Consider the following 27,017-nt stretch of genomic DNA (forward strand, 5'->3'; position numbering starts at 1 on the left):
GCACCTGTATTTCAACTACTGCCAATGTTAGTGAGACATGGCTTACTCCTGCACAAGGGCCCAGCGGGGGATTCACCGGTTCCCCTGTGGGCCAGTCCAAGCCTCATTATTTTGAAGTGTAAATACGTCTTAATTATTCTAAACGATTGCTGATATTATCTAATATTATCCTATAGGTATTGAAGTAAAGGCAGAATCATACATATTAAATGAAAGTTCTGAGTACAAACTAGACCTCCTCAGTCAGCAACCAGTTTTTGGTCCTGGACTCAGTGTCACAGCTAAGGTAAGCTACCGTTATAACACAGAGTCTTTAACAGTAGTAGATTGCATGGATCACTCACTATAGGTCTAGTAACTTAAATAAAACATGATTTATGTGTTCATTATCATCTTTCAAACCGAGGAAAGGATGGAGTATCTTTTTAGTACTTTATACATCTATGCCTGTGTTCTGCTGTCAGCATAGGAGTATCTTTGTAGTACTGTACATATCTATGTCTATTCTGCAGCCAGCATTGGAGGAGTATCTTTGTAGTACTATATATATGTCTGTATTCTGCTACCAGCATCAGAGTATCTTTTAGCAGTCTATATATCTATGTCTGTTTCCTGCTGCCACCATCAGAGGAGTATCTTTATAGTACTATATATACAGTACAGACCAAAAGTTTGGACACACCTTCTCATTTAAAGATTTTTCTGTATTTTCATGACTATGAAAATTGTACATTCACACTGAAGGCATCAAAACTATGAATTAACACATGTGGAATTATATACTTAACAAAAAAGTGTGAAACAACTGAAAATATGTCTTATATTCTAGGTTCTTCAAAGTAGCCACCTTTTGCTTTGATGACTGCTTTGCACACTCTTGGCATTCTCTTGATGAGCTTCAAGAGGTAGTCACCGGAAATGGTCTTCAAACAATCTTGAAGGATTTTGCAGAGATGCTTAGCACTTGTTGGCCCTTTTGCCTTCACTCTGCGGTCCAGCTCACCCCAAACCATCTCGATTGGGTTCAGGTCTGGTGACTGTGGAGGCCAGGTCATCTGGCGTAGCACCCCATCACTCTCCTTCTTGGTCAAATAGCCCTTACACAGCCTGGAGGTGTGTTTGGGGTCATTGTCCTGTTGAAAAATAAATGATGGTCCAACTAAACGCAAACCGGATGGAATAGCATGCCGCTGCAAGATGCTGTGGTAGCCATGCTGGTTCAGTATGCCTTCAATTTTGAATAAATCCCCAATAGTGTCATCAGCAAAGCACCCCCACACCATCACACCTCCTCCTCCATGCTTCATGGTGGGAACCAGGCATGTAGAGTCCATCTGTTCATCTTTTCTACGTCGCACAAAGACACGGTGGTTGGAACCGAAGATCTCAAATTTGGACTCATCAGACCAAAGCACAGATGTCCACTAGTCAAATGTCCATTCCTTGTGTTCTTTAGCCCAAACAAGTCTCTTCTGTTTGTTGCCTGTCCTTAGCAGTGGTTTCCTAATAGCTATTTTACCATGAAGGCCTGCTGCACAAAGTCTCCTCTTAACAGTTGTTGTAGAGATGTGTCTGCTGCTAGAACTCTGTGTGGCATTGACCTGGTCTCTAATCTGAGCTGCTGTTAACCTGCGATTTCTGAGTCTGGTGACTCGGATAAACTTATCCTCAGAAGCAGAGGTGACTCTCGGTCTTCCTTTCCTGGGGCAGTCCTCATGTGAGCCAGTTTCTTTGTAGCCTTGATGGTTTTTGCAACTGCACTTGGGGACACTTTCAAAGTTTGCCCAATTTTTCGGACTGACTGACCTTCATTTCTTAAAGTAATGATGGCCACTCGTTTTTCTTTACTTAGCTGCTTTTTTCTTGCCATAATACAAATTCTAACAGTCTATTCAGTAGGACTATCAGCTGTGTATCCACCTGACTTCTGCACAACACAACTGATGGTCCCAACCCCATTTATAAGGCAAGAAATCCCACTTATTAAACCTGACAGGGCACACCTGTGAAGTGAGAACCATTTCCGTTGACTACCTCTTGAAGCTCATCAAGAGAATGCCAAGAGTGTGCAAAGCAGTCATCAAAGCAAAAGATGGCTACTTTGAAGAACCAAGAATATAAGACATATTTTCAGTTGTTTCACACTTTTTTGTTACGTATATAATTCCACATGTGTTAATTCATAGTTTTGATGCCTTCAGTGTGAATGTACAATTTTCAAAGTCATGAAAATACAGAAAAATCTTTAGATGAGAAGGTGTGTCCAAACTTTTGGTCTGTACTGTATGTCTGTTTTCTGCTGCCAGCATCGGAGGAGTATCTTTATAGTACTATATATATGTCTGTATTCTGCTGCCAGCATCGGAGTATCTTTTAGCAGTCTATATATATGTCTGTTTTCTGCTGCCAGCATCGGAGGAGTATATTTGTAGTACTATAAATATGTCTGTATTCTGCTGCCAGCATCAGGGTGATGAGTAGTGTTGAGCGAGTATGTTCTGTCCGAGTATGCTCGGGCCGAGCTCCGAGTATTTATAGCTGCTCGGTGATAAGGTTAGATCGCTCCCTTGTGCATGATTTGCAACTGTTTGACAGCTTTATTACATGTGAGGAATGTGTAAGAAATAGACATTCCTCCCATGTAATAAAACTGTCAAACAGTTGCAAATCATGCACACGGGAGCGATTTAACCTTATCACCGAGCAGCTATAAATACTCAGAGCTCGGCCCGAGCATACTTGGCGAAAGGGTTAACAGAACATACTCGCTCAACATTAGTCTGGTTATATTTTATTGGATATTATTGGATATTGAGTCCTGCTCTGACTAAGAAGAGTCTTTGAGGTATAAGCTTACATTTTAATAGACTGTTAGTATATGAATACAATTCGATACATGTAGAAGGTTGAGACTAACAGCACAATATATTTATTTATTTATTACACTCACTTATATAGCACCATTAATTCTATAGTGCTTTGCAGGCAATATTGGCACTGTCCCCATAGGGGCTCACAATCTAAATGACCTATCAGTATGTCTTTGGAGTGTGGGAGGAAATCAGAGAACCCGGAGGAAACCCACACAAACACAGGGAGAACATACAAACTCCTTGCAGATGTTGTCCTTTGTGGGATTTGAACACAGGTCCCCACCGCTGCAAGGCTGCAGTGCTAACCACTGAGCCACCGTGCTGCCCATATATGTATATAAATGTATAATAAGTACATGTGTATACTTGCAGGTTCAGGTGCAAAGAGTTGATAAAAAACCCTTACAGAAAGAGGAGAGAGATGAAAAAGTCACTGTTACGATTACTCAGTGGAGGGACTCGTCGGACAGCTCCACCACCGTGCGACAATATACCATTTTGGAATCTGGCATCATTGATGTGGATTTTCCTGTTTTACAGTCCATTCGCTGGATGACAATTAATGTGAGTAGAAATCAATTAGTGAATTTCATCTTACAGTATAATGTATTTATGACTTTTTATATTATAATTGTTACTACAACACGCTCATTCTCTCATTCTTTGTTTAGGTTGAATATCAAAATGTCAGTGAAATTTTCAGCTCTGATTTAGTATATACAAATAATCCTTTTATTGACATCCAGATCCCAAATTCACCATTGAAGGTAATAGAAATATGACACAATTAATTTATGCCATTACATTTATTTTGTTGTCTGTTAAAGATTGCATACTTCACTGTACCTGTCGCCTCACTAGAAGCTGATGCTAACACGCTCCCTCCCAGTACAAGGGGACATGCTAGCCATGTAATGATGGTGGTGGTGGGACAGGGTTTGAATTTATCAAAGGATGTATGCCACTTGTATGGCTTAAAAAACTGCAAATTTTAGCAGAAATTTTGACTACTTTTCAAAAATGCTGAGAAAAGAGAGTGCTCTGAGCTTGCAGAGAGTATTTATTAGGGAGCTTGAAGAGGATAGATTGTCTCATGAAAGCAATTGAAATAACAAATAGCACTTCTAAAACACTTTATCATGAATATGATACTAAATGTTATACTGCTCTTAAAGTATATATGTATGCGTATGTTTAAATGCAGGTTGGAGAAGAATTTAACATACAGGTTACAACCCACTTGAAAATCATGGAAATTTACTATGTGGTATGTAGCGACTACAATAACTGTCTTTACACTGTATAATGTACCTCCTAGCATGTTTATACTAAATAGTGTGTTTATATAAGGAATAATGTCCACCCTACTGTAAATTACTAGAGCATTTACACTCCCTGATGAATACCAAGAATATATAAAACTGCTGGTCTGGTGTATTTATACAGGTCACAAAATTCTGAGGAACTCTTCATTTTCTCAATAATTTGTAGTAGGAAGTAAATGATCTAAAATAATTTTCTCAATATGATGTGAAGGTGATCCAATACCTTTCCTAAATGTGTTAATTTTGATCTGTTGTGATTGAACAAGTGAATCTTAATAAGAATGGTCTCAGAGGCATAACTTAAAGTTTTTGAGCCCCAATGCAAAATCTCAGACAGGGCCCCCAACTATCATCTTTAATAGTATTGGTCTTCTCATATCTCTTTTAGGCTCCAGGGCCCAGGTGAGACCACAATTCCTACACCCACTATAGTTACGCCCCTGCATGGTCTATAGTTTATACAGAACTTTAATTCTACTGTACAGTTAATGTAACCGGCACAAATATCTATAAACTTATAAAACACCATATCAGTACTTATATAATTCTGTAAGAATGCATGATGTACTAGATTTTATTTCTTTGTAGGTGATTTCCAAAGGCTTGGTTGTGTTCACTGGGAGGAACAGTACAAACTTTAGCCTTATTCCAGAAGCTTCTTGGGCGCCATCAGCTCAACTAACTGTTTATTGGCTTAATAACAGTAGCAATTTTGGTGATATCATGCAAATATCTAAAACATTATCTATCAAAGGAACATTGAACAACAAGGTAATGTTTCTAATAAAAACAAATTGCTCTTATACACTCCTTAACATTGAAATTACAACACCTAGAGGGAAAAGTTTTTGAATTATGGAAATCACAGGATCGATAGACATGATATGTAAATAATAAAAAATGGTAGCAAAATTTTCAAAACATCTCGATTCATTCTGTATTGAGTATGAGTGCCACATGCAGAAATACACACAATTACAGGCCTTGGCTTGTTATTCATGAGGTTATTAATGATTGAGGAACTACTGCCATATAAAATGCACTTGGTCATGCAAATCACCAAGATCCGCTGCTGGCAGCTCCCTTTGCAATTGTTGACCAATGATGTCCCAAAAGTGCTCAATGGTAGACAAATCCAGAGATGCTGCAAGCTATGGTAGCATGTTTAGGGCTCGCAGGCTGCTCAGAGTAACGCGAGTAACATGCAGGCTAGCTTTGTCATGTTGAAAAACAGGTCCTGTGACACTTTGGAGAAATGGTCGTACTACTGATTTCATGACTAAATCAATATAATGCTGAACTGTTAGTGTACCTGGAATGAAGACTAGAGGGACTTGGACCTTATGCTATCTTGCACTATAATCCTGGGAGAAGCACTGATGTGATGTTCCTTCATAAAGGCCTCTTCATGGCATTGCCTATGTGGTTTCCAGAACAATCTCAGGCTATCAAAAGCTGGATTCATCGCTGAAGAGGATAGACCTCCATTCCAGCCTCCATTGCCATCCTGCTATGCACTATGATACCCTTTGACAGCGGTGGCGTGAGGGCTTCATAAGGGTAAATCACAGTGGTCCTACTCCCGGGATTATGGTGTGCGATAACATAGTGTATGGTAGCTGGACCTCTCTAGCTTTCATTCCCGGTGCACTAATAGCTCGGTGTTGCATTCATTTAGTCATGGAAACAGTGTTAGAGGTTTTTCTGCTAAGTGTCGCAGGAGCTGTTTTTCAACACAACAAATCAGGCTGCGTGTTGCTATCGCTACTTTGAGCAGCCTTTGTGGCTTCAACTTGAGTGGCAGAATATTCTTCAGACAACCATTAGGCCATGCATATAATTATGCGTGTCACACGCATAAATATACACAACGCTCATACTCAATACTGGAATAAATTGATGTGTTTTTAAAATTTAGTTTCCATTTTTTCATCATTTGCATATCATTAATATGTCTATCGATCCTGTGATTGAAATAATACCAATGACTTTTCCTTCTTGATGTTGCAAATTCAATGTTGAGGAATGTATATTGACCTGCATATAGAGTTTGTAGGTACTTTGACAAAGTACATATATAGCACATATATTATTATCTATTATATCCTATTGTTCATTTTAATCTTTATTGTTTGAGCTGAGCTATGTTATTATATGCATGCAGGCATGGATTTACATTATGCAGCATACAACCTTTAGCACTATTAGATCAGACCCACAAAAGACATATAGGCCCCAATTCATCAAAGCAATTTCGCCAAAATTCAGGCACAAATTGCTTTGAAAAGTTGCAAAATTTTGGCACAACTTGGCATGATGGGGCGTGACTCCGCGGCTCATCTAATTCTTGATGAGCTGTGACGTTACATACACTAGAAATCTTATTTCAGTTTGGGACTGGGTAAGATTTCTGATGTGGCACACAGAGGCCCACTCCGCTTGTCAGACACTCCTGTTTCATGAAGATGGGTGCACCTCTTCATGAAGCAGGAGTGGCTGATTTCAACACCCCCCCTCATCAAGACCTGCAAGAAAATGGCCATATTATTTTATCTTTTTAGCAGTAGAGAATTACCGTATTTTGTGGATTATAAGGTGCACCCCAAATTTTGTGGAGGAAAATAGGAAAAAAATGTTTGTTAATAAACTGTTGCGTGTTATAATCAGCTTACCTGGGGGGAGGGGGTGGCGTTGGTAGAGTGGGGTCCCAGGGTTGGTGCTGGCTGAGACAGGAGATGCTGGCGAGGCAGGAGATGCTGCGGAGGCCGGACAGGGTGTTCGGAGGCAAGAGTCGGCTGCGGGCCCCATGCTGTCTGCCACGTTCTGCATAGGAGAGAATGGAAGGTGCAGGGCTCTGGCTTCCACAAAATGTCAGTGGAGCCTACGCACTGCCGAACACCTAGAGCAGAATGTGGCAGACAGCATAGGGCTTACAGCCGACTCCTGCCTCCAAACACCCCGTCCGGCCTCCGCAACATCTCCTGCCTCGCCAGCAGCAACCCTGGGACACTGCTCCACCACAGCCGGTAAGGTGATTTCACTTTGTAAGACGCAACCCTGTTTTCCCCGCAAATCCAGGGGGGAAAAAAGTGCGTCTTATAAATCGAAAAATGCTGTACACGTTTTCCGCATTAGCATTTCATTATTAATTCCTGATTACTTGCTATGATAAACCAAATACAGCCATGGTGACAGTTCATATCTTAATCTTATAGGTTTATCTATCATGGAGTAAAAGTACAGCACATCCATTAGAGCACATGCGCTTATCTGTTAATGTGAATGAACCCCATTCCTTGATTGGTCTGCGAGTCATTGATAAAAGTTCATTGCTTCTGGAAGATGGAAGTGATCTGACGACAAACAAAGTGAGTATAGATGGCGAATAAATATTGGAGAATGTTAGCCAGTGATGCAGGAATTTATATTTTATCAAATGTTTCTTTCCACTGCACCTACAATGTTATTACATGTTGCCATTTTACAGTATGTTCTTTTGTTAGTGATTTTATTTTACAAAATTTATGCACTTGGAAGTCAAATATCAATAGACTGTAGATTGGTCAAAATTATGTAATGAAGTTATAACCTTTACCCTCTATTTCCTTTAAAGGGAATCTGTCAGCAGGTTTTTTCGCTATGTAAGCTGAAGACAACATGCTGTAGGGGTTAAAACACAGATTTCAGGGATGCCTCTCTTATCAAGCTCTGTTCTGTTGTTTTATTGCAATGACTGTTTTAGCACCAGTAACTTATCATTGCTCTGACACAGAAGCATGTGCCTCCTGGTCTTACTCTGCCCCCTTCTTTGATGGGCACCTCACTGTCTATGCACTTTGTACATACAGAGCCTGGTGTCCACGGGGTTAGATTTCTCAGCTCTGCTTCACTGCGAAATCTAAAGGCTCTGATTGTGTCAGAAAAGCTGCACCCAGTAATCTAAGTCAGGGTTCCCCAACTCCAGTCCTCAAGGCCCACCAACAGGTCATGTTTTCAGGATTTCCTTAGTATTGCACAGGTGATGTAACTATTGCCTGTGCTGATGATGGAATTATCACCTGTGCAATACTAAGGAAATCCTGAAAACATGACCTGTTGGTGGGCCTTGAGGACTGGAGTTGGGGAACCCTGATCTAAGTGATACATCATTGGATTCAGCTTCTCTATACCTACCTCAGGCTGCTCTCAGCAAAAACATGCTGACAGATTCCCATTAAATACCCAGAGGTAGCACATGGCAGCATACAGAGTGTCGATGGGTACTTATGATAATTTGTCGTGCATTATTTTGATACTGTGACTCTATCTTTTTTTTCGAAATATGAAAGTATTGTCCATAGAACACTTATTAACTCTGATATTTACCATAAGTTGTCTTAATGTTTTCTTTAGCTCTCTCTAATGTAACATTTCCTTACATTTTTAGATTTATGGAGAACTGATGTCTTACTATCAGGTATCTAAAGTACTTGTTATTATTGGATATTTTTGAAAAGCACACAAATACACAAGAGGGTCAGGCCTGTGGAGAGCATGTATGTGAGCTATACATCAACTGCCTTTGTCAGAGTGCACATGTGTTTGCATTGGGGGAAAGGAGAATAAGCCCTTGCCAAGACAAAGGGATCAGGAATTGAAATTTAACGTATATGAGAAAGCAAATCCTTAATGCTAATCGACTTAGAGGTAACAGGGATGACACCTGAGAATTACATTGTATGCCAGTCTCCAAAGTATAGCAACCCAGGAGAAATGGGTGGGACAACCAACCACCCTGTATTGATATTTAAAATGTGTTTACAAGTTTATTGAAATTCCTTACAATAAAGGACAATATTTGAAAAACCAAAGTTACTCCAGGAAAGAGACAGAGGATAATCCAAACAAATAAAAAACTAATTTATTTAGTCATGTAATGTTGAAATACATAGTATAGATATAAGTATGCAGCCATCAGTATTAGTAGTAAAACACATACATATTACATATTGCATGGGTGTAGTTCTGAACAAGCTAAAAATAATGATGTATTTTAATGGAATATCCCATAGTAGTGGCCTAGTGCTCAGAGTGGAGTTATTTCACTAGTGAGAAGAACAGAGAATATAAAAAATGTAACCCCAGTATTAGCAAGAAATAGCATACTTAGCATATTTAATATACTTAGTCTTTGTCTGGATTCGGTGTCAGTGCGCCCCAAATGCATGTTTCGCTGTGCTTCCTCAGGAGGCCCTAGTGAATTAGTTTTGTATTTGTGTGGATTAACCTCTGTCCCTTTCCTGGAGTAACTTTGCTTTTTATATACTGTTTTGTATGTTAACGAATTTCAATAATATAATAAAAAATTAAATATCAATATAGGAAGTATGATTGCCGCACCCATTATTTTGGGTTACTATACTTAGGAGACTAGCGACCATTGAAACTTAATATGACTGATTAGTGGCAAAACTTGAAGGTTGCGGATCTCAATGCAAATTCTCCAACAAGGCTCCTAACTATCGTTGCTTTGTAATAGTATCAGTTTTCTAATATTGGCCAGAGAGACATTTGGGGCCCTTAGGCTCAAAGGCCTGAGTGAGGCTGCAACCCCTGCATCTATTATTGTTACGTTCGTGTGCCTGATTCTTCTTTTCTGCCACATCATCTTTGGAGGAGAGAAATCAAATCCTGCTACATTATTAATAAGTCAGCATTTTACAATGTGCGGTTTAAATCATCTGTATTCTTTCGACACGTCATATTTTTGAGTGCACGACATGCTTTGATTCTGTAAACATATACTGTATGTAAACACATATTTTTTACAACATCAATGAATTTTATTTTATTAAAATCATTCAGCAAAATGCGGTTTTCATTTTTCTAATCAGGGCCCTCCAGCAAGCATGACTGATGCTGTGATCCAAAATAAATACGGTACGTCTGAGTGCATTTGCTAAAGGACATCTGGGATGTCAACAATTTGACTTTGATTCTCCAGTAGAATGCTTGCACATGTTGACAAAAATTAGAAATTCCGAATTAATATATTACTTTATAATATCATACAGTAAAATTATTACATCCAGGACCTGTCATTTTATTAAATATTCTGTCTCAGGTTTAATAAAATGACTTACCTGATTTAACTGTAAGTAAAAGTGGACTTCCCCAGCTTCCCGTCATGCAAACAATGATAAAACGGTAATTTACTGCATGCAAATTTACAAATTCAGTGTTCAATGTATTAATCTAAATGCAGTACAAAGTACACTCTATTGGTAGCTGCAGACAGTCAGAATTTTATTTCTTAGGCCACGGCCCCACTATCAGTATTTGGTCAGTATTTTTTCTCATATACAAAACAGATAGCATGTAGACAGAACCCAGTTCACATGACCGCTTTTACACAAGGACTGATGGTCTGCATGTAAAAAAATTGCAGTATCTACTAGTTAGATGCGTATTTTGGATCAGACTCACCCATTATAAGTCAATGAATGGGAATAAAATAGATCCCGTATGGGTTACCACTTACCATCCGTATGTCATCCGTTTTTTATGGATTCGTTACAATTACTAAGAAAGGAAACTGTATTTGACCTTTATTATTTATTAAATTATTCAAGCAACAAACGGATGCCATTGGGATGTAAAAACAGACACGCAAATGTAAAAAACATATGCCATGCGGATGTAAATAAAGAACATAAAGATGTAAAAAACAGCCATACGGATTGCATATGGGTGACATTATGAATGAAAAATGGTCTGTTTTTTCTAGATGAAAAACATGATTTTTCATACGCTCATCTGCACCTGACTACTGAAGGGATGTAAATGAGTCAGAGTTCTTTACTGAAAACAGGATACTAAGACTGAATGTTGACTTTTCTTACACCAAAGAAATGAACCATAAAAATGAAAAAGTAAAAAAAAAGAACAAAACACTAAACTTTATTGTGGAGAGAAATGGCCAATGACCTTGATAGTGCCCAGGATCTCAAAAAAAAAAAAAAGAATACAAAATAGACCCGCAGAGTCTATATAATTCTATGCTTTGTCTAACACCAGAGCTTTATTTCTGCATCTGCACGAGCCCCTAATATATCAAACACAAATGTAATGTTTCTAATGTTTATTTTTCACAATGTCATGATTACTTATATACTTACCTAATACTACTAATGTATTTATTTTTGTTCCGTTAAATATTAACAGTAATTATATTTTACTACATGACCAAATAATACAGATCTCAGCAATGTGACTGCTTTATCATTTTTTTTTACATTTCTCGTAGAATACATTCCTGGTACTAGACAAGGCTCTGTGTTGCCTTTAAGACATGCCCAAATTCCTTTACCAGAGGTCTGGATCTGGCACGATACTAATATGAGGTGCGTTAAAAATGTTAATTAATGCAAATTAAATATTCTTCGGATAGCAGTTTACATTTATTGTCATATACTTACGGTATATTGGATACGAAATCTAGAAAATAATTGGAAATGATGTAGAATAGGAAATGGTGCATGTGCCTGTGCGTCTCTGGCTGTCACTAAATGTATAGCAAGTATTGATGAAATATTCATATTAAAAGCTTTCCAAGTTACAACCAGCTCCTGTATCTCAGTGTTATGCTCTATGCCTGTCAATGATTGTTTTTTATAGGGTATTTGCCATTATATAACACTTATATAATAGTGAACACACAAGTACATATTGTATATATTTTGATACAGGTTGATACATTCTACTTGTTGATGTCTACAATAGCCATTTCTGCAATGACCATGAGATTATTTACCTATTATGTTTATTAGAAATAAAAGAAAGAGATTAACAAATGAATTGTATTTGCAGTGTGTCCTAAGTAAGTAGAAAAGTGAAAGGGAAACGTCATATTTACTAGAAATGCATCCAGAGCAGCTGTTATAAGATCAAAGTCAGGAGACACCTTAGCTCAGATTTACCACCTCCGCCACACGAGGGGTGCAAACCCTGGACACCTATAACTTGCCAAATCACTTCATGAATAATCCAAGTAACACACGTACTAAAATTCATTCACAGCTCAAGTTTAACAGAAAATCTTGATGTAAACGTACCTGACAAGAACACATCATGGGTGGCCACAGCGTTTGTTATTTCTGAGCGACTTGGTCTTGGAGTAGTGGAAGAACCTGTGGAGGTAATATTTGTTTGGCATCTTTCTATTTTTATAAAAAATAACGAAATTATAATAATAAATGCATTCAATATTATTTTGCTTTATTTTGTGACAAGTGCTAAGTAGTGATGAGCGGACCCGTGGAAGTTAGCTTTCTGGTGCCCTACCCAAACTTTATTCCAAACCACAATCCGAACACCATTGAAAACAATGAGGACCCAAACCTCTCTTTCACGGAATTCCGTTGGAACTTCGAACATTGCAATGGACTTCAGGGAGAAGTCCATGTATGGTGTTTAGCACTGGACACTAACTGTCTGGAATGAAACCCGAACTTTTAAATTCGGATTCGCTCATCTATAGTGCTAAGCAACACAATCATGTATACAATGTATCTATATTTATCATTTCTTGTGAATACATCTGAATATTTGTAAATCTCAGAATGTGTTATCTAAATGTTTTTTTTCTAGATTTCAGTAGTTAAACCTTTCGTAGTGTCACTAAACCTGCCATATTCGGTTACCAGAGGCGAACAGTTTATTTTGGAAGTCATCCTGTCCAGTTCCTTATCGAAGAACCTAGAGGTATGTTTTGGTTATTAATCTATTATAGTAGGAGAACATATTAACAATCAATTTAAAACTGTACTATTTCTACAGGATTTTGTCTTAATCTGTTATTGCTTTACATGCCTAATTTACTATCAATAAGAGTGAAATAACACATTATAAGTAGAGATGAGCAGATCAGCAAAATTTTAATTCGCCTGTTAGCGCAGATTTTCTGGGAAATTCAATGTCCATTATTATGCTCTGAGCTCTTTGCAGACTGCATGACACAATAAATGTAATGTGTAAAAAAAAAAAATAATAATAATACTCACCTTACCAATTACTTCTCTGGCCCCTTCGCTCCTCACCTTCACTTGTTTGGTCCTCGCCATATCTTTAGATCACTGCCGCTCACAATGAAATCCCTGGGACTTCTGGCTTTGATGAGGTCTAAGAGAGTTCTGTACATGCACACACAAGGTCATGGCACAGTAAAATCATGAGACTGTGACCTTTCTCGCCTCTCAGGCCTTATTAAAGCTGGAAATCCTAAATTCATCATGAACAGTGGCAATTTAAAGATGAGGTAAGGACTGGATGGGTCACACAGAGGGGCCAGAAAGTTGAACGGTAAGGTGAGTATAATTTGTTGTTAATATAATTTTGTAACATTTTGATGGCCTTTTACCGTTCAGAAAAATGGCAGCCAAAGAATTTTTCCGAATGTCGATTTTTGTAAAATTTGAGCAAAAAATAAGTTATTCAATTCCAGTCTAATTTATTCGCTCATCCCTAATTATAAGGTATATGGCACACTCATACGTGATCTATGTTGAAGATCTGAGTTTAGAAGCCATAGCTGCTGAGGGACTGTTTATCAGCATGACTTTAGGCATAGTGGATATACAGTATGCCATCCCTTCTTCTAACAGCAAGATAATATTAAAATTACATTAGAATGGGACAGATTAATGGCACACTCAGCTTTAATAGAGTCACAGGAAATCATTTTGAAGAATAGAGAACATTTTTTCAATGCATCAATTTTGGGTTTCAGGTTTTGGTTTCTTTGGACCTTCATGACTCATTTGAAATATTTGTACCAAGAAGAATCTATAAGGGCAGCGTGGCAAGCCAACATAGTGTAACTGTTCCCAATCAGGGAGGAACGAGAGTCTTATTCCCAATAAGACCAAAGAAACTGGGCAGCATCCCAATCACTGTGAAAGCAATGTCAAATGTGGTTACTGATGTTGTAATGAAAACAGTACTAGTAAAGGTGAGTGATATGTACTATAAAGTTATAGGGACATTAAAACTAAAAATAACAACTTATAAAAATAAACTGTGTTTATCTTTAAGTACACAGAAGTATGCATTCGTTGCTGAATGTTCTCAAAGCTGGAGATCTGTGGGAAGAATTTTTTTTCTATCCCATTTACTAACAATGCAAAAATGGTAAAACTTACAGATACAGTTGTTTTCCCTACAGGCTGAAGGAGTGAAGTACACATATTCACAGACTACTGTGTTTGAGCTCATTGGTGAAGGAAATACATCGAAAACTGTATCAAACAACATTTCATTTACTTTCCCTAATGATGTGGTACCTGGCAGTGAAGACGTGTATATCACTCTTACTGGTAAGAACATTTTTTTTATAATTATGGGCTATCATACGTTGGTTGTCGGTGGCCTAAAGTACTCTAGCACAGATCCATTTGTATCAGCATAATGAATATTGAGAACATATGCAAGTGTCTTTAAATTCCCTATGAAAAAAATGTTTATAACTGAGAAGGACATAGAGTATTCATGAGTGTTTTACCCAGGTAATATGAATGAAAGTGGCCAAAGTGAAGAAACCCTGTAAGATTTAAAACTCTCAGTATCAGGAACAAGGACTATATGTTTCATTGTCCATTTCTGGGAAAGTATGGATGGTTAATGCCTACCCATTTTAGTCTTTTGGATATAGCTAATTTATGCATCCTAAAAGGGGTTTTTCAATTCTTTAAAATTGATGATCTATAATTAGGCCACCCATCAAGATAAAATTAATGGAGCTCTGTCTGTACCCTATGCTGATCAGCAGTTTGAAGGACTGTGACTGTCCATCAAGCATTGAGTCACTTATTTATACTGTTGGTACAGCACATACTTTTAGTAATGGCTGTGACTGGTCTTACAGATCAGTCTCATTCTCCTAAATGGGATAACTCTGTAGTGCATTGTTTGCTACAATTCACAGCATCTTTTTCTCATTCTGTTGAATAAAACATAGCTGTAATACCTGGCACAACCATTACGAACAGTAGTGAGGAGGAGGCAGTGAGCCCCTTTCAAACCAAATGTAATATTAATGACCTATAATCAGTAGCTGTAGGTATGATTATAAAAGCAAATATGCCATAAAGTACATTTTAAAAGGGATTGTCTGAACAGACATTTCCGTTAAAAGAGTTGTCCACTACTCAGACAACCGCTTCTTAATCCCTTTGTTTCCACCCAGTAAATTGGCCGCAGTGTTATGTCACGGGATCCCCAGGAGAACCTGTGCTGACACCGCCGGATTGGTGCTGAGTATACAGTAACATGTAAAAGTTTGGGCACCCCTGGTCAAAATTACTATTATTGTAAACAGTTAAGCAAGTTGAAGATGAAATGATCTCTAAAAGGCCTAAAGTTAAAGATGACACATTTCCCTTTTATTATAGGCAAAAAAAATTGCAGATGTAAAAGTTTGGGTACCCTGCATGGTTAGTACCTAGTAGCATCCCCTTTTGAAAGTATCACAGCTTGTAAACGCTTTTTGTAGCCAGCCAAGAGTCTTTAAGTTCTTGTTTGAGGGACTTTCATCCATTCTTCCTTGGAAAATTCTTCCAGTTCTGTGAGATTATTGGGTCGTCTTGCATGCACTGCTATTTTGAGCTCTAGCCACAGATTTTCAATGGTATTCAGATAAGGGGACTGTGAGGGCCATTGTAAAACCTTCAGCTTGCGCCTTTTGAGGTAGTCTATTGATGATTATGACATGTGTTTAGGATCATTATCCATTTGTAAAAGCCATCCTCTTTTTAGCTTCAACTTTTTTTTACTGATGGTGTTATGTTTGTATCAAGAATTTGTTGAAATTTCATTGAATCCATTTTTCCCTCTACACGTGAAATGTTCCCTGTGTCATTGGCTGCAACACAACCCCAAAGCATGATTGATCCACCCCCATGCTTAATGGTTGGCGAGATGATCTTTTCCTTCTTTTCTCCACACATACCTTTGATCATTGTGGCTAAAGAGTTCTATTTTAACCTCATCAGTCCATGGTTTCCAAAATGCATCAGGTTTGTTTAGATGTTCTTTTTCATACTTCTGATGCTGAATTTATTGGTGAGGATGCAGGAGAGGTTTTCTTCTGATGACTCCTCCTTGAAGGCCATATTTGTACAGGCGTCTCTGAACAGGAGAACAATGTACCACCAGCATGTGCCAAATCTTTCTGAAGGTCTTTTGCAGTCAAGTGGGGGGTTCTGACTTACCTCTCTAGCAATCCTACTAGCAGCTCTCACTGAAAGTTTGCATTGTCTTCCAGACCTTATCTTGACCTCCACTGTTTCGGTTAACTGCCATTTCTTAATTACATCTCAAACTGAGAAAAGTGCCACTTGAAAACGCTTTGCTATCTTCTTATAACCTTCTCCTGCTTTGTGGGCCTTCACCATTTTTATTTTCAGAGTGCTAGGCAGCTGCATAGAAGAACCCATGGCTGCTGTATTTGGGCATAAGGTTAGAGGAGGACGGGTTTTTATAAAGGTGGGAAATTTGCATCACCTGGCCTTTCCTAAAGATGTTAGTGAACAAGCCATAATCCTAACAGGCTAATTAAGGTCTGAAACCTTGGTCAAAGTTATCTGAGTACACAAATCTCCAAGGGAGCCAAAACTTTTGCATTGGATCATTTTTCTTTTTGTAATTTTTAAAATGACAATATTTTTTTTTTCCTAAAATACAAAGGAAATATGTAATCTTTAGCTTTAGGCCTTTTAGAGATCTGGGTATAAACAAGAATGTTCTCAAGAATGTTCAAATTATATCTAGAATATAAAAATTTATCAATTAGTAAATGCAATTATTAGCAATTAACATGTGAATAAACAGTTTATATACTTTCTCATTAAGAACAAAATCTAAAACTGTTTACATAACTTATGTCTCTATGAATATTTTAACAGGAGATTTCCTTGGGCCTTCAATAAATAGTCTTGAATCACTTATCGAGATGCCATATGGATGCGGAGAGCAAAACATGATCAACTTTGCACCGAACATTTATATTCTGCAATATCTAATAGTGACTAATCAGATAAAAAGTGATATCAAAGAAAGGGCCATAAACTTCATGGAACAAGGTAATTTTTGACTTATGGATCTGCATCATACATACTTACAGGCAAATTACCAATTACCTATGTAAGAATTTACTAGACAAATATATTTAACAAAAAAACAATAAAACACTGATGATCGGAATAACGACCAGTGACTAGAAGTGACATATATAATGTAGTTATAATCATAAAGTATTTTTTACATTTAGGCTATCAGAAGGAGCTAACCTATAAGCGGTATGATGGATCTTTTAGTGCATTTGGAAATGCAGATTCCTCTGGAAGTACCTGGTAAGCAAATTCTTTATGTTATTAGCTCATTAGTTAAACTGTCAAATAATTTTGACAGTCATCAATTCCATAAAGTCATGCCAAGTCAAAGGATTTACAATGTCCAAGATAAGGATATGACTTGTCATGAGAATGGGCAAGATGACGACAGTATGATATTAAACAGAGAAAAACTTGGCACTCAGTGTTTGAGCAGTAGAATTATGACAGTTTTATTTAAGCAACCCAATTGCAGTATATATTTTTTTGACGTTTCGGTCCTAAATTCCAGACCTTCATCAGAATGCAATGGAATGCCGTGTCTGTGCTAGTTCGGTATGTGGAGCGCAAAAGGAAACGTGACTGTAGTCGCATGTGCAGAGGCGCCGTCAAGAGGATAGAGAGAATCACTTTTGCGCTCCACATAATGAACTACCACAGCCATGGCAATCTGTTGTATTCTGATGAAGGTCCGGAGTTTAGGACCAAAACGTTAAATATATATTGCAATTGGATTGCTTAATTAAACTGTCATAATTTTACTGCTCAAATCCTGAGTGCTGAGTTTTTCTCTGTATATATTCATGGACTGGATCACTACTTAGGCATCACTACTCTGACAGAGTGATGTATAGAACTATATGACTGTATGATATTATTTATGGTAGATTAGAGCAATGCATGTCTTGCTATAAGAAGAGGTCCATATGAAATACTTATAGCCATTTCTTTTCTACCATATTATTCATTTTTCTCTCCTTATACTGGTAAAGGATACCTAAAATATTGCTTGTATTTTTTCTCTCCTGCCAGAAGTTCAGATAGTCCTTTTACCAAGACAATTGTGCTATGCTTGAAACCTCTCTGGTTTCTATGCAGGAGAGTATTTAGGTATGATGGAGTTGCCCTGATAACTGTACTACCCACTCTGCCATTTGTGACCATTATGTCCCACTAAAAGTTCTGGCAGAAGAGTGGAATACAGGAGTCAACTGTTGCCCTTCAACTCTACAAATGAAAACCCCAAAATTTAGATTTAGTAAAAATTCTGTAATGTCTAAAAATAATGAAACTCTTAAAATATAATAAATCTAATTGTCCTTCAGGTTGTCAGCATTTGTTTTCAGATGCTTTCTCCAAGCTCGCCGATTTATATACATAGATCCAACCATCCTAAATAAAACAACAGAATGGCTGGTGCAGTACCAAGACCTAAACACTGGTATATTCTCTGAGCCGGGGCGTGTTATCCATATGGAAATTCAGGGAGGGCAGAATGGTCCCATCACCCTCACTGCCTATATACTAACTGCGCTACTAGAAGATCAGTACTACAGGGTAAGTATGGTACAGTGTATAAGAGTTTTACTAAAAAATCATTCTGACTTGAATACTGCTTATAGAAATGTGAATTAGGCTGTTAGCAACTTCAATTGAATATCTAATTTTTAAAGAAAAGCTATCATGATAAAATGACCTATTGTTTAAATCAGGTTTTTTTGTGTTAAATATAATTTTTTACATTTTTTGGCCATGTTCTATTTTCTACAAATCACAATCTGTATTAAAGTTAAAAAAAAAGAAATCTTATAATTTTCACACTGGCCAATAGGACCTTTTGTAGACTCTAATTTCCTGTTGTTTCAGGAAACAGCACATTTTCAGACCCCAGCCTCATTGTTTGTTTCCGGGTATCTAATGGTCAAGGTCGTCTCTGACATCACCTATTTTGATTAGTAGATCCTGTGTTACCAGCTGTATGTAAAGCTGTTACCTGTCATTGTAATCCTGCCTCTGATGATAAGCCTTGCTGAAAACTCTTCCAGAAAGGACAAGTGCTGTGAGGCCGATTTATTAAGACTGGCGTTGCACACAGCAGTCTTAATAAAGACCTTGCTGAAGTACGATGTATACGATACACTAAAGTACAATATATATATATATATACAGTACATACCAAAAGTTTGGACACACCTTCTCATTTAAATATTTTTCTGTATTTTCATAACTATGAAAATTGTACATTCACACTGAAGGCATCAAAACTATGAATTAACACATGTGGAATTATATACTTAACAAAAAAGTGTGAAACAACTGAAAATATGTCTTATATTCTAGGTTCTTCAAAGTAGCCACCTTTTGCTTTGATGACTGCTTTGCACACTCTTGGCATTCTCTTGATGAGCTTCAAGAGGTAGTCACCGGAAATGGTCTTCCAACAATCTTGAAAGAGTTCCCAGAGATGCTTAGCACTTGTTGGCCCTTTTGCCTTCACTCTGCGGTCCAGCTCACCCCAAACCATCTCGATTGGGTTCAGGTCTGGTGACTGTGGAGGCCAGGTCATCTGGCGTAGCACCCCATCACTCTCCTTCTTGGTCAAATAGCCCTTACACAGCCTGGAGGTGTGTTTGGGGTCATTGTCCTGTTGAAAAATAAATGATGGTCCAACTAAACGCAAACCGGATGGAATAGCATGCCGCTGCAAGATACTGTGGTAGCCATGCTGGTTCAGTATGCCTTCAATTTTGAATAAATCCCCAACAGTGTCACCAGCAAAGCACCCCCACACCATCACACCTCCTCCTCCATGCTTCACGGTGGGAACCAGGCATGTAGAGTCCATCCGTTCACCTTCTCTGCGTCGCACAAAGACACGGTGGTTGGAACCAAAGATCTCAAATTTGGACTCATGAGACCAAAGCACAAATTTCCACTGATCTAATGTCCATTCCTTGTGTTCTTTAGCCCAAACAAGTCTCTTCTGCTTGTTGCCGGTCCTTAGCAGTGGTTTCCTAGCAGCTATTTTACCATGAAGGCCTGCTGCACAAAGTCTCCTCTTAACAGTTGTTGTAGAGATGTGTCTGCTGCTAGAACTCTGTGTGGCATTTACCTGGTCTCTAATCTGAGCTGCTGTTAACCTGCGATTTCTGAGGCAGATGATTCGGATAAACTTATCCTCAGAAGCAGAGGTGACTCTTGGTCTTCCTTTCCTGGGGCGGTCCTCATGTGAGCCAGTTTCTTTGTAGCGCTTGATGGTTTTTGCAACTGCACTTGGGGACACTTTCAAAGTTTTCCCAATTTTTCGAACTGACTGACCTTCATTTCTTAAAGTAATGATGGCCACTCTTTTTTCTTTACTTAGCTGCTTTTTTCTTGCCATAATACAAATTCTATCAGTCTATTCAGTAGGACTATCAGCTGTGTATCAACCAGACTTCTGCACAACACAACTGATGGTCCCAACCTCATTTATAAGGCAAGAAATCCCACTTATTAAACCTGACAGGGCACACCTGTGAAGTGAAAACCATTTCCGGTGACTACCTCTTGATGCTCATCAAGAGAATGCCAAGAGTGTGCAAAGCAGTCATCAAAGCAAAAGGTGGCTACTTTGAAGAACATAGAATATAAGACATATTTTCAGTTGTTTCACACTTTTTTGTTATGTATATAATTCCACATGTGTTAATTCATAGTTTTGATGCCTTCAGTGTGAATGTACAATTTTCATAGTCATGAAAATACAGAAAAATCTTTAAATGAGAAGGTGTGTCCAAACTTTTGGTCTGTACTGTATATATATATATATATATATATATATATATATATACAGTTATTTGAAAAAGTTTGGGCACCCCTATTAATCTTAAGCTTAATGTTTTATAAAAATTGGTGTTTTTGCAACAGCTATTTCAGTTTGATATATGTAATAACTGTTGGACACAGTAATGTTTCTGCCTTGAAATGAGGCTTATTGTACTAACAGAAAGTGTGCAATCTGCATTCAAACAAAATTTGACAGGTGCATAAGTATGGGCACCCTTATCATTTTCTTGTTTTAAATACTCCTACCTACTTTTTACTGACTTACTAAAGCCCTTTTTTTGGTTTTGTAACCTCATTGAGCTTTGAACTTCATAGCCAGGTGTATGCAATCATGAGAAAAGCTACTTAAAGTGGCCACTTGCAAGTTGTTCTCCTGTTTGAATCTCCTCTGAAGAGTGGCATCATGGGCTCCTCAAAACAACTGTCAAATGATCTGAAAACAAAGATTATTCAACATAGTTGTTCAGGGGAAGGATAGAAAAAGCTGTCTCAGAGATTTAACCTGTCAGTTTCCACTGTGAGGAACATAGTAAGGAAATGGAAGAACACAGGGACAATTCTTGTTAAGGCCAGAAGTGGCAGGCCAAGAAAAACATCAGAAAGGCAGAGAAGAAGAATGGTGAGATCAGTCAAGGACAATCCTCAGACCACCTCCAGAGAGCTGCAGCATCAACTTGCTGCAGATGGTGTCACTTTGCATCGGTCAACTATACAACGCACTTTGCACAAGGAGAAGCTGTATGGGAGAGTGATGCGAAAGAAGCCGTTTCTGCAAGCACGCCACAAACAGAGTCGGCTGAGGTATGCAAAAGCACATTTGGAGAAGCCAATTTCTTTTTGGAAGAAGGTCCTGTGGACTGATGAAACCAAGATTGAGTTGTTTGGTCATACAAAAAGGCGTTATGCATGGCGGCAAAAGAACACAGCATTCCAAGAAAAACACTTGCTACCCACAGTAAAATTTGGTGGAGGTTCCATCATGCTTTGGGGCTGTGTGGCCAATGCCGGCACCGGGAATCTTGCTAAAGTTGAGGGACGCATGGATTCCACTCAGTATCAGCAGATTCTTGACAATAATATTCAAGAATCAGTGACAAAGTTGAAGTTACGCAGGGGATGGATCTTTCAGCAAGACAATGATCCAAAACACCGCTCCAAATCTACTCAGGCATTCATGCAGAGGAACAATTACAATGTTCTGGAATGGCCATCCCAGTCCCCCGACCTGAATATCATTGAACATCTGTGGGATCATTTGAAGAGGGCTGTCCATGCTCGGCGACCATCAAACTTAACTGAACTGGAATTGTTTTGTAAAGAGGAATGGTCAAAAATACCTTCATCCAGGATCCAGGAAATCATTAAAAGCTACAGGAAGTGACTAGAGGCTGTTATTTTTGCAAAAGGAGGATCTACTAATTATTAATGTCACTTTTCTGGTGAGGTGCCCATACTTATGCACCTGTCAAATTTTGTTTGAATGCAGATTGCACATTTTCTGTTAGCACAATAAACCTCATTTCAAGGCAGAAACATTACTGTGTCCAACAGTTATTACATATATCAAACTGAAATAGCTGTTGCAAAAACACCAATTTTTTATAAAACATTAAGCTTAAGATTAATAGGGGTGCCCAAACTTTTTCATATAACTGTATATATACTGTATATATAAACATTGCCAGTTTTTTTTAATAATACATGTAAACACAAACTACTGTTTAAAGGGAAGCTAAGACCTAAAAAAGAACAGCTGAAACATGATGATAACAAAGGAACTAGCAAATTACGCTTTACATACAATTGGCTTAATTGACATGCATTTTCAAACAGTTGATGACGCAGTGTATCAAAAAAATGTAATGTAAGCTGAATGTTTTGTAATGTTCTGAATAATAGCACATTCTGTATAGGAAATTAATATTTTCTTTTTAATTTTAGAACTTCTACGCATCCAGAGTTCAGAAAGCAGTGCAATATCTTGAAAGGAAATTTGATGAAGGAATTGATAGTAATTATACCCTTTCAATAGTGGCATATGCTATGTCATTGGCCAATAGCTCCAAAGCACATGATGCTCTTACCCTGCTCAATTCAAGGGCAGACACTAGAGGTTAGTATATACCTGAGCCTCCAATTATATGGAGTAAAATATCAGAACTTCAGTATTAGTTAAAGGGGTTATCCAGGACTCTTTTAGTTTTTTTACTATGGGCCTAAGAACTTACACACAGGTAGTTGCTAACTACTCCATTTGGCGATTCTGCGGCTTCTGATGACTTCATATCGACAATGTAGCTGCTTTTCTTTTGATCCATTCTGTTTACTGGGCTTGAATGCTGATATCATGCTGTTTGATAGTTAGCTCCCTGCTGCCTAATTTCATTGAGCCACCTGTCAATCAGCATCATGCCGGCCATCACGCTCCGCCAACAGAGCAGCTCAAAAGAGGAAGAGCTATCCTGTTGACATGAAGCTGCAGAATCGCCAGCAGGAGCAGTCCGTGACTGCTCTGAGCTGGTGCTGGGTAGAACAGGCAGGTAACTATCTGTCTATTAGTTCACAGACCCATAGTAAAAAAATAAAATTAAAATAGTTCTGGAAAACCCCTTTAAGTTATAGAGAAAGGTCGTACAACCTGTATACATTTATCAGATTAAGAACAGGGTTACTCGATCACATGTTGCCGCACTCTCAAGCTATGATAGTAAATCTGGTTGTGGAGAATTCTACAGGTTTGGTTTCTGATGACTATTGCACCACAGTCACGGTAACTTGTTTGGTCACAACACAACCACATGTCCTATCATTAGTCACAATGTAGCTGCGTGACATTGCGATCTAACCAACACCATGGATGTATTGCTTTAATATAGACAAATAACTAGAGTATATATGTATATTTCTAAACTATAAATACATTAATATTATTCTGGTATCATTATTTTTTCCATAAGATGGAACCAAGTTTTGGTCTTCTCCATCTGAAGTGTCAAACTATTACCGGCAGCCAAGAACAGTAGAAATTGAAACTGCAGCATATGCTCTGCTTTCCCACTACCAGCTGGGCAGAATTGAGGATGGTATACCTGTTATGAAATGGCTGAGTCAGCAAAGGAACCATCTTGGAGGATATTCGTCCACTCAGGTGAAACAGAGAAAACTGTGTTGTTCAGAAAACCCATTGTGAAATACCCTATTAATAGTAGAATGTTTCCCATTCAGGAATCTCATCAAATAACCAGATTGGAGAGCAGCTAATAAGAGAATTCCACTTTGACATTTCTGTGCATTATACAGTCTATTGATTTTCAAATACCCAATTAGAGAATTTTAGGTAAAAAGTTGAGAGTTTCCCATTCAAGATCTTCATCTGTTATCCAGAGTATATGTCCCCCTTTGGCATGTCTATACTTCACGCAGCTCAACTATGTAATGCTTCATTTTCCCTGTAGAACCGCTGCATAGAAATTACACTTGTTGCCAGGTTGTCCCACAGATTTTTGATGATCGTTTAAAAGGTCTAAAACGTTTGTACCTGGTCGATAATGTGATACCAGTTTATAGGATAGGTGATAAATTATTGATGACTGGGGCTGCCACTGCTTGGATGCCCATTGATCCCCAGAGTAAGGCTATTCAGAGCCCCATCTGAATGGAATGGAGGTCAAGTATATACATCAACATTAAATTCATTGTCCATGTAACTGCTAGGCTGCCTTTGGAAGTCCCATAGAAAATAAACGGGATGGTAGTGTCAATTCTCGTCAAACATTCCATTCAGATGAGGCTCTACCCCCTATCTTGGGATTGGGGGACATCACCACAGTATCAATAGGTAGTATCCCACCAACTTGATACAAACCATTTAAGACCTTTGGAATAGGATATACTGTGATTTATTTTATACGTATTTTCTTAGCACTCTTAGAACAAAAAAAAGAACTGTACTAGGCAGACAACACCATTATTCAATACATTTCAGCTGTTAGTAACCATGAGTACAAATGTGTTAATATCTGCAGCAGTACCATGCTTTCATACATGCAGCAGTTCATCTGTTTGGCTGATATTCACCACCACATCATGGATGTTTTGTATTGTGATTGTGGAGGACCTGTGGGCTTATCAACATGATGTATATTTTATGTAAAATATACATTGAAGCAGGCTGCATCAGTATTTCAGTTGAGTTAGTATTAAAATATGATCCTATTATTTTTTTTACCAGGATACAATAATAGCTCTACAAGCCCTGTCCAAGTTTTTGCTCTTGGCTCCATCTCATGAAACATCTCTTACCTTGTCTGTTACTGGACCAGAGTCAAGTTTGTCTAAAGTTTTCAATGTCAACAGTGAAAACCTTCTAGTCTTACAAAGTCAACAGGTACTGTAAATATACTTTATAAATTAATTTGATCTTATATAATACAGATATAATACCAGGGGTTTTCCAACATTTTTTGTTGGGGCCTTAACAGACAGAAGTCTAGTGATGCCTGGGCCAAGTCCATATCAAAGTTAAAAGTTCAGCCAGATTTATCTTTCAGTTGTCTCCTTATTCCAGGAGAACATTACCGTGAACCTAAAAAGGTGGCAATTATGTTACTAAACTAGAGATTCTTGCAAATTGTGAAAGGCCCAGTGATGTGGGGTGCAAGGAAGGACTACTCAGGTCACAGGATTTTCAAAATAAGTCTCTTGCGACTGTTATTCAATACAATCCTGATTCATCCCAGTCGGCCAGTCCATGATTGTCTGAGGTGCATTTTGATGGGCCGATGTCTGGCGATGCAGCATTTGAATGTCTGAGCAACTTTTCACAGATGAGATAGCAAAGGGAAGGAGCTATGTAGTCTTCAGTCCAGTTAAGAAAAACTCCTTCACACAGAGGTAGGCTATGCTCACATGTCCAGTAATGATCCGTAAGAACGGATCCAGCAGAAGTCCTTTGGGAAAAAAGTTGTGCTGACACAACTTTTTAGTCTGTTATTCACTAACTTATCTCTGCTGGATCCGTTTTTTTAATATTGGAGTCAATTGGCAAAGAATACGTTAATGCGGCATCCATTGTCATCTATTTCTAACAGATCCAGCAAGAAAAAACCTTGCAGAGGTCAGATAGTGAATAACGGACTAAACAGTTGGGTCAGCACAAATTTTTTCCTAACGGATTTCTGCTGGATCCATTCTTATGGATCATGACTGGACATGTGAATATAGCCTTAACAGTATCGACTAGTGTGGCTGACAGTCCATTGTGTATGGGGGCCCTCAACAGATGATATTGGAGTAGTTAAGGATCTGGTATGTCCTGTCCAATTTCAGACTGTCAATCCTTTTGTTCTTTAAGAGATAAGGCGCCACCAGAAGTGTCTGATAGTGGTTCTCTCATAGAGAACAAAGGAGCGCATCACCGAGTGAGTGCTCCTGTGTATGGGAGTATCTGGTGAGATAACTGCTTTCTGAACATTATATAAAGTATATGGGTGGGGGCTTTAGTATAATGATCCCAACAATTAATTTAGCATTGATGTTAGTCTGTAAATAATACCTGATTTATATTTCTGTTTTATTATCAGATTAAGGTCTTTCAGCCTTTGCTAGTCAATGCTACTGCAGTTGGAAGAGGGTTGGCCATTCTCCAGGTAAAAACCAAGAGTTTAAGAGTTTTTGTTCTTATTCTTGATGTCTCTGTATATTTTACAGGTAATAACCGTAATCATTTCTAAAATAACACAATGATGACAGGTTATTAGATGAGATTTTAATGCTGTTCTATTTTCTAAATCTGTCCAGCTCAAATGTTTTGGTAGATGCTAGATCTACTATATAATACTAGTGCC

The 27,017-nt window shown here is 38.2% G+C and overlaps 1 protein-coding gene across 1 annotated transcript in view; it reads left to right on the forward strand.

Moving 5' to 3' along the window:
* LOC141258554 (CD109 antigen-like) overlaps positions 1–27,017 on the forward strand; it is a 42,686-nt gene that overhangs the window by 11,483 nt on the left and 4,186 nt on the right. The window contains exons 10-30 of the mRNA XM_073673533.1: positions 177–286; positions 3,246–3,437; positions 3,545–3,640; positions 3,701–3,784; positions 4,078–4,140; positions 4,787–4,969; positions 7,414–7,566; positions 8,625–8,654; positions 10,072–10,117; positions 11,484–11,580; positions 12,257–12,374; positions 12,827–12,940; positions 13,965–14,186; positions 14,400–14,550; positions 17,137–17,313; positions 17,502–17,583; positions 18,669–18,900; positions 23,113–23,284; positions 24,129–24,319; positions 25,403–25,558; positions 26,754–26,819. Of these exons, the coding sequence (XP_073529634.1) occupies positions 177–286; positions 3,246–3,437; positions 3,545–3,640; positions 3,701–3,784; positions 4,078–4,140; positions 4,787–4,969; positions 7,414–7,566; positions 8,625–8,654; positions 10,072–10,117; positions 11,484–11,580; positions 12,257–12,374; positions 12,827–12,940; positions 13,965–14,186; positions 14,400–14,550; positions 17,137–17,313; positions 17,502–17,583; positions 18,669–18,900; positions 23,113–23,284; positions 24,129–24,319; positions 25,403–25,558; positions 26,754–26,819 (2,735 nt within the window). The remainder of the gene's footprint in view (positions 1–176; positions 287–3,245; positions 3,438–3,544; positions 3,641–3,700; positions 3,785–4,077; positions 4,141–4,786; positions 4,970–7,413; positions 7,567–8,624; positions 8,655–10,071; positions 10,118–11,483; positions 11,581–12,256; positions 12,375–12,826; positions 12,941–13,964; positions 14,187–14,399; positions 14,551–17,136; positions 17,314–17,501; positions 17,584–18,668; positions 18,901–23,112; positions 23,285–24,128; positions 24,320–25,402; positions 25,559–26,753; positions 26,820–27,017) is intronic.

The sequence above is a fragment of the Phyllobates terribilis genome, unplaced genomic scaffold, assembly GCF_046119375.1.
Source record: "Phyllobates terribilis strain yellow unplaced genomic scaffold, ASM4611937v1 Scaffold_3__8_contigs__length_932513732, whole genome shotgun sequence".
NCBI classification, from domain to species: Eukaryota; Metazoa; Chordata; class Amphibia; order Anura; family Dendrobatidae; genus Phyllobates; species Phyllobates terribilis.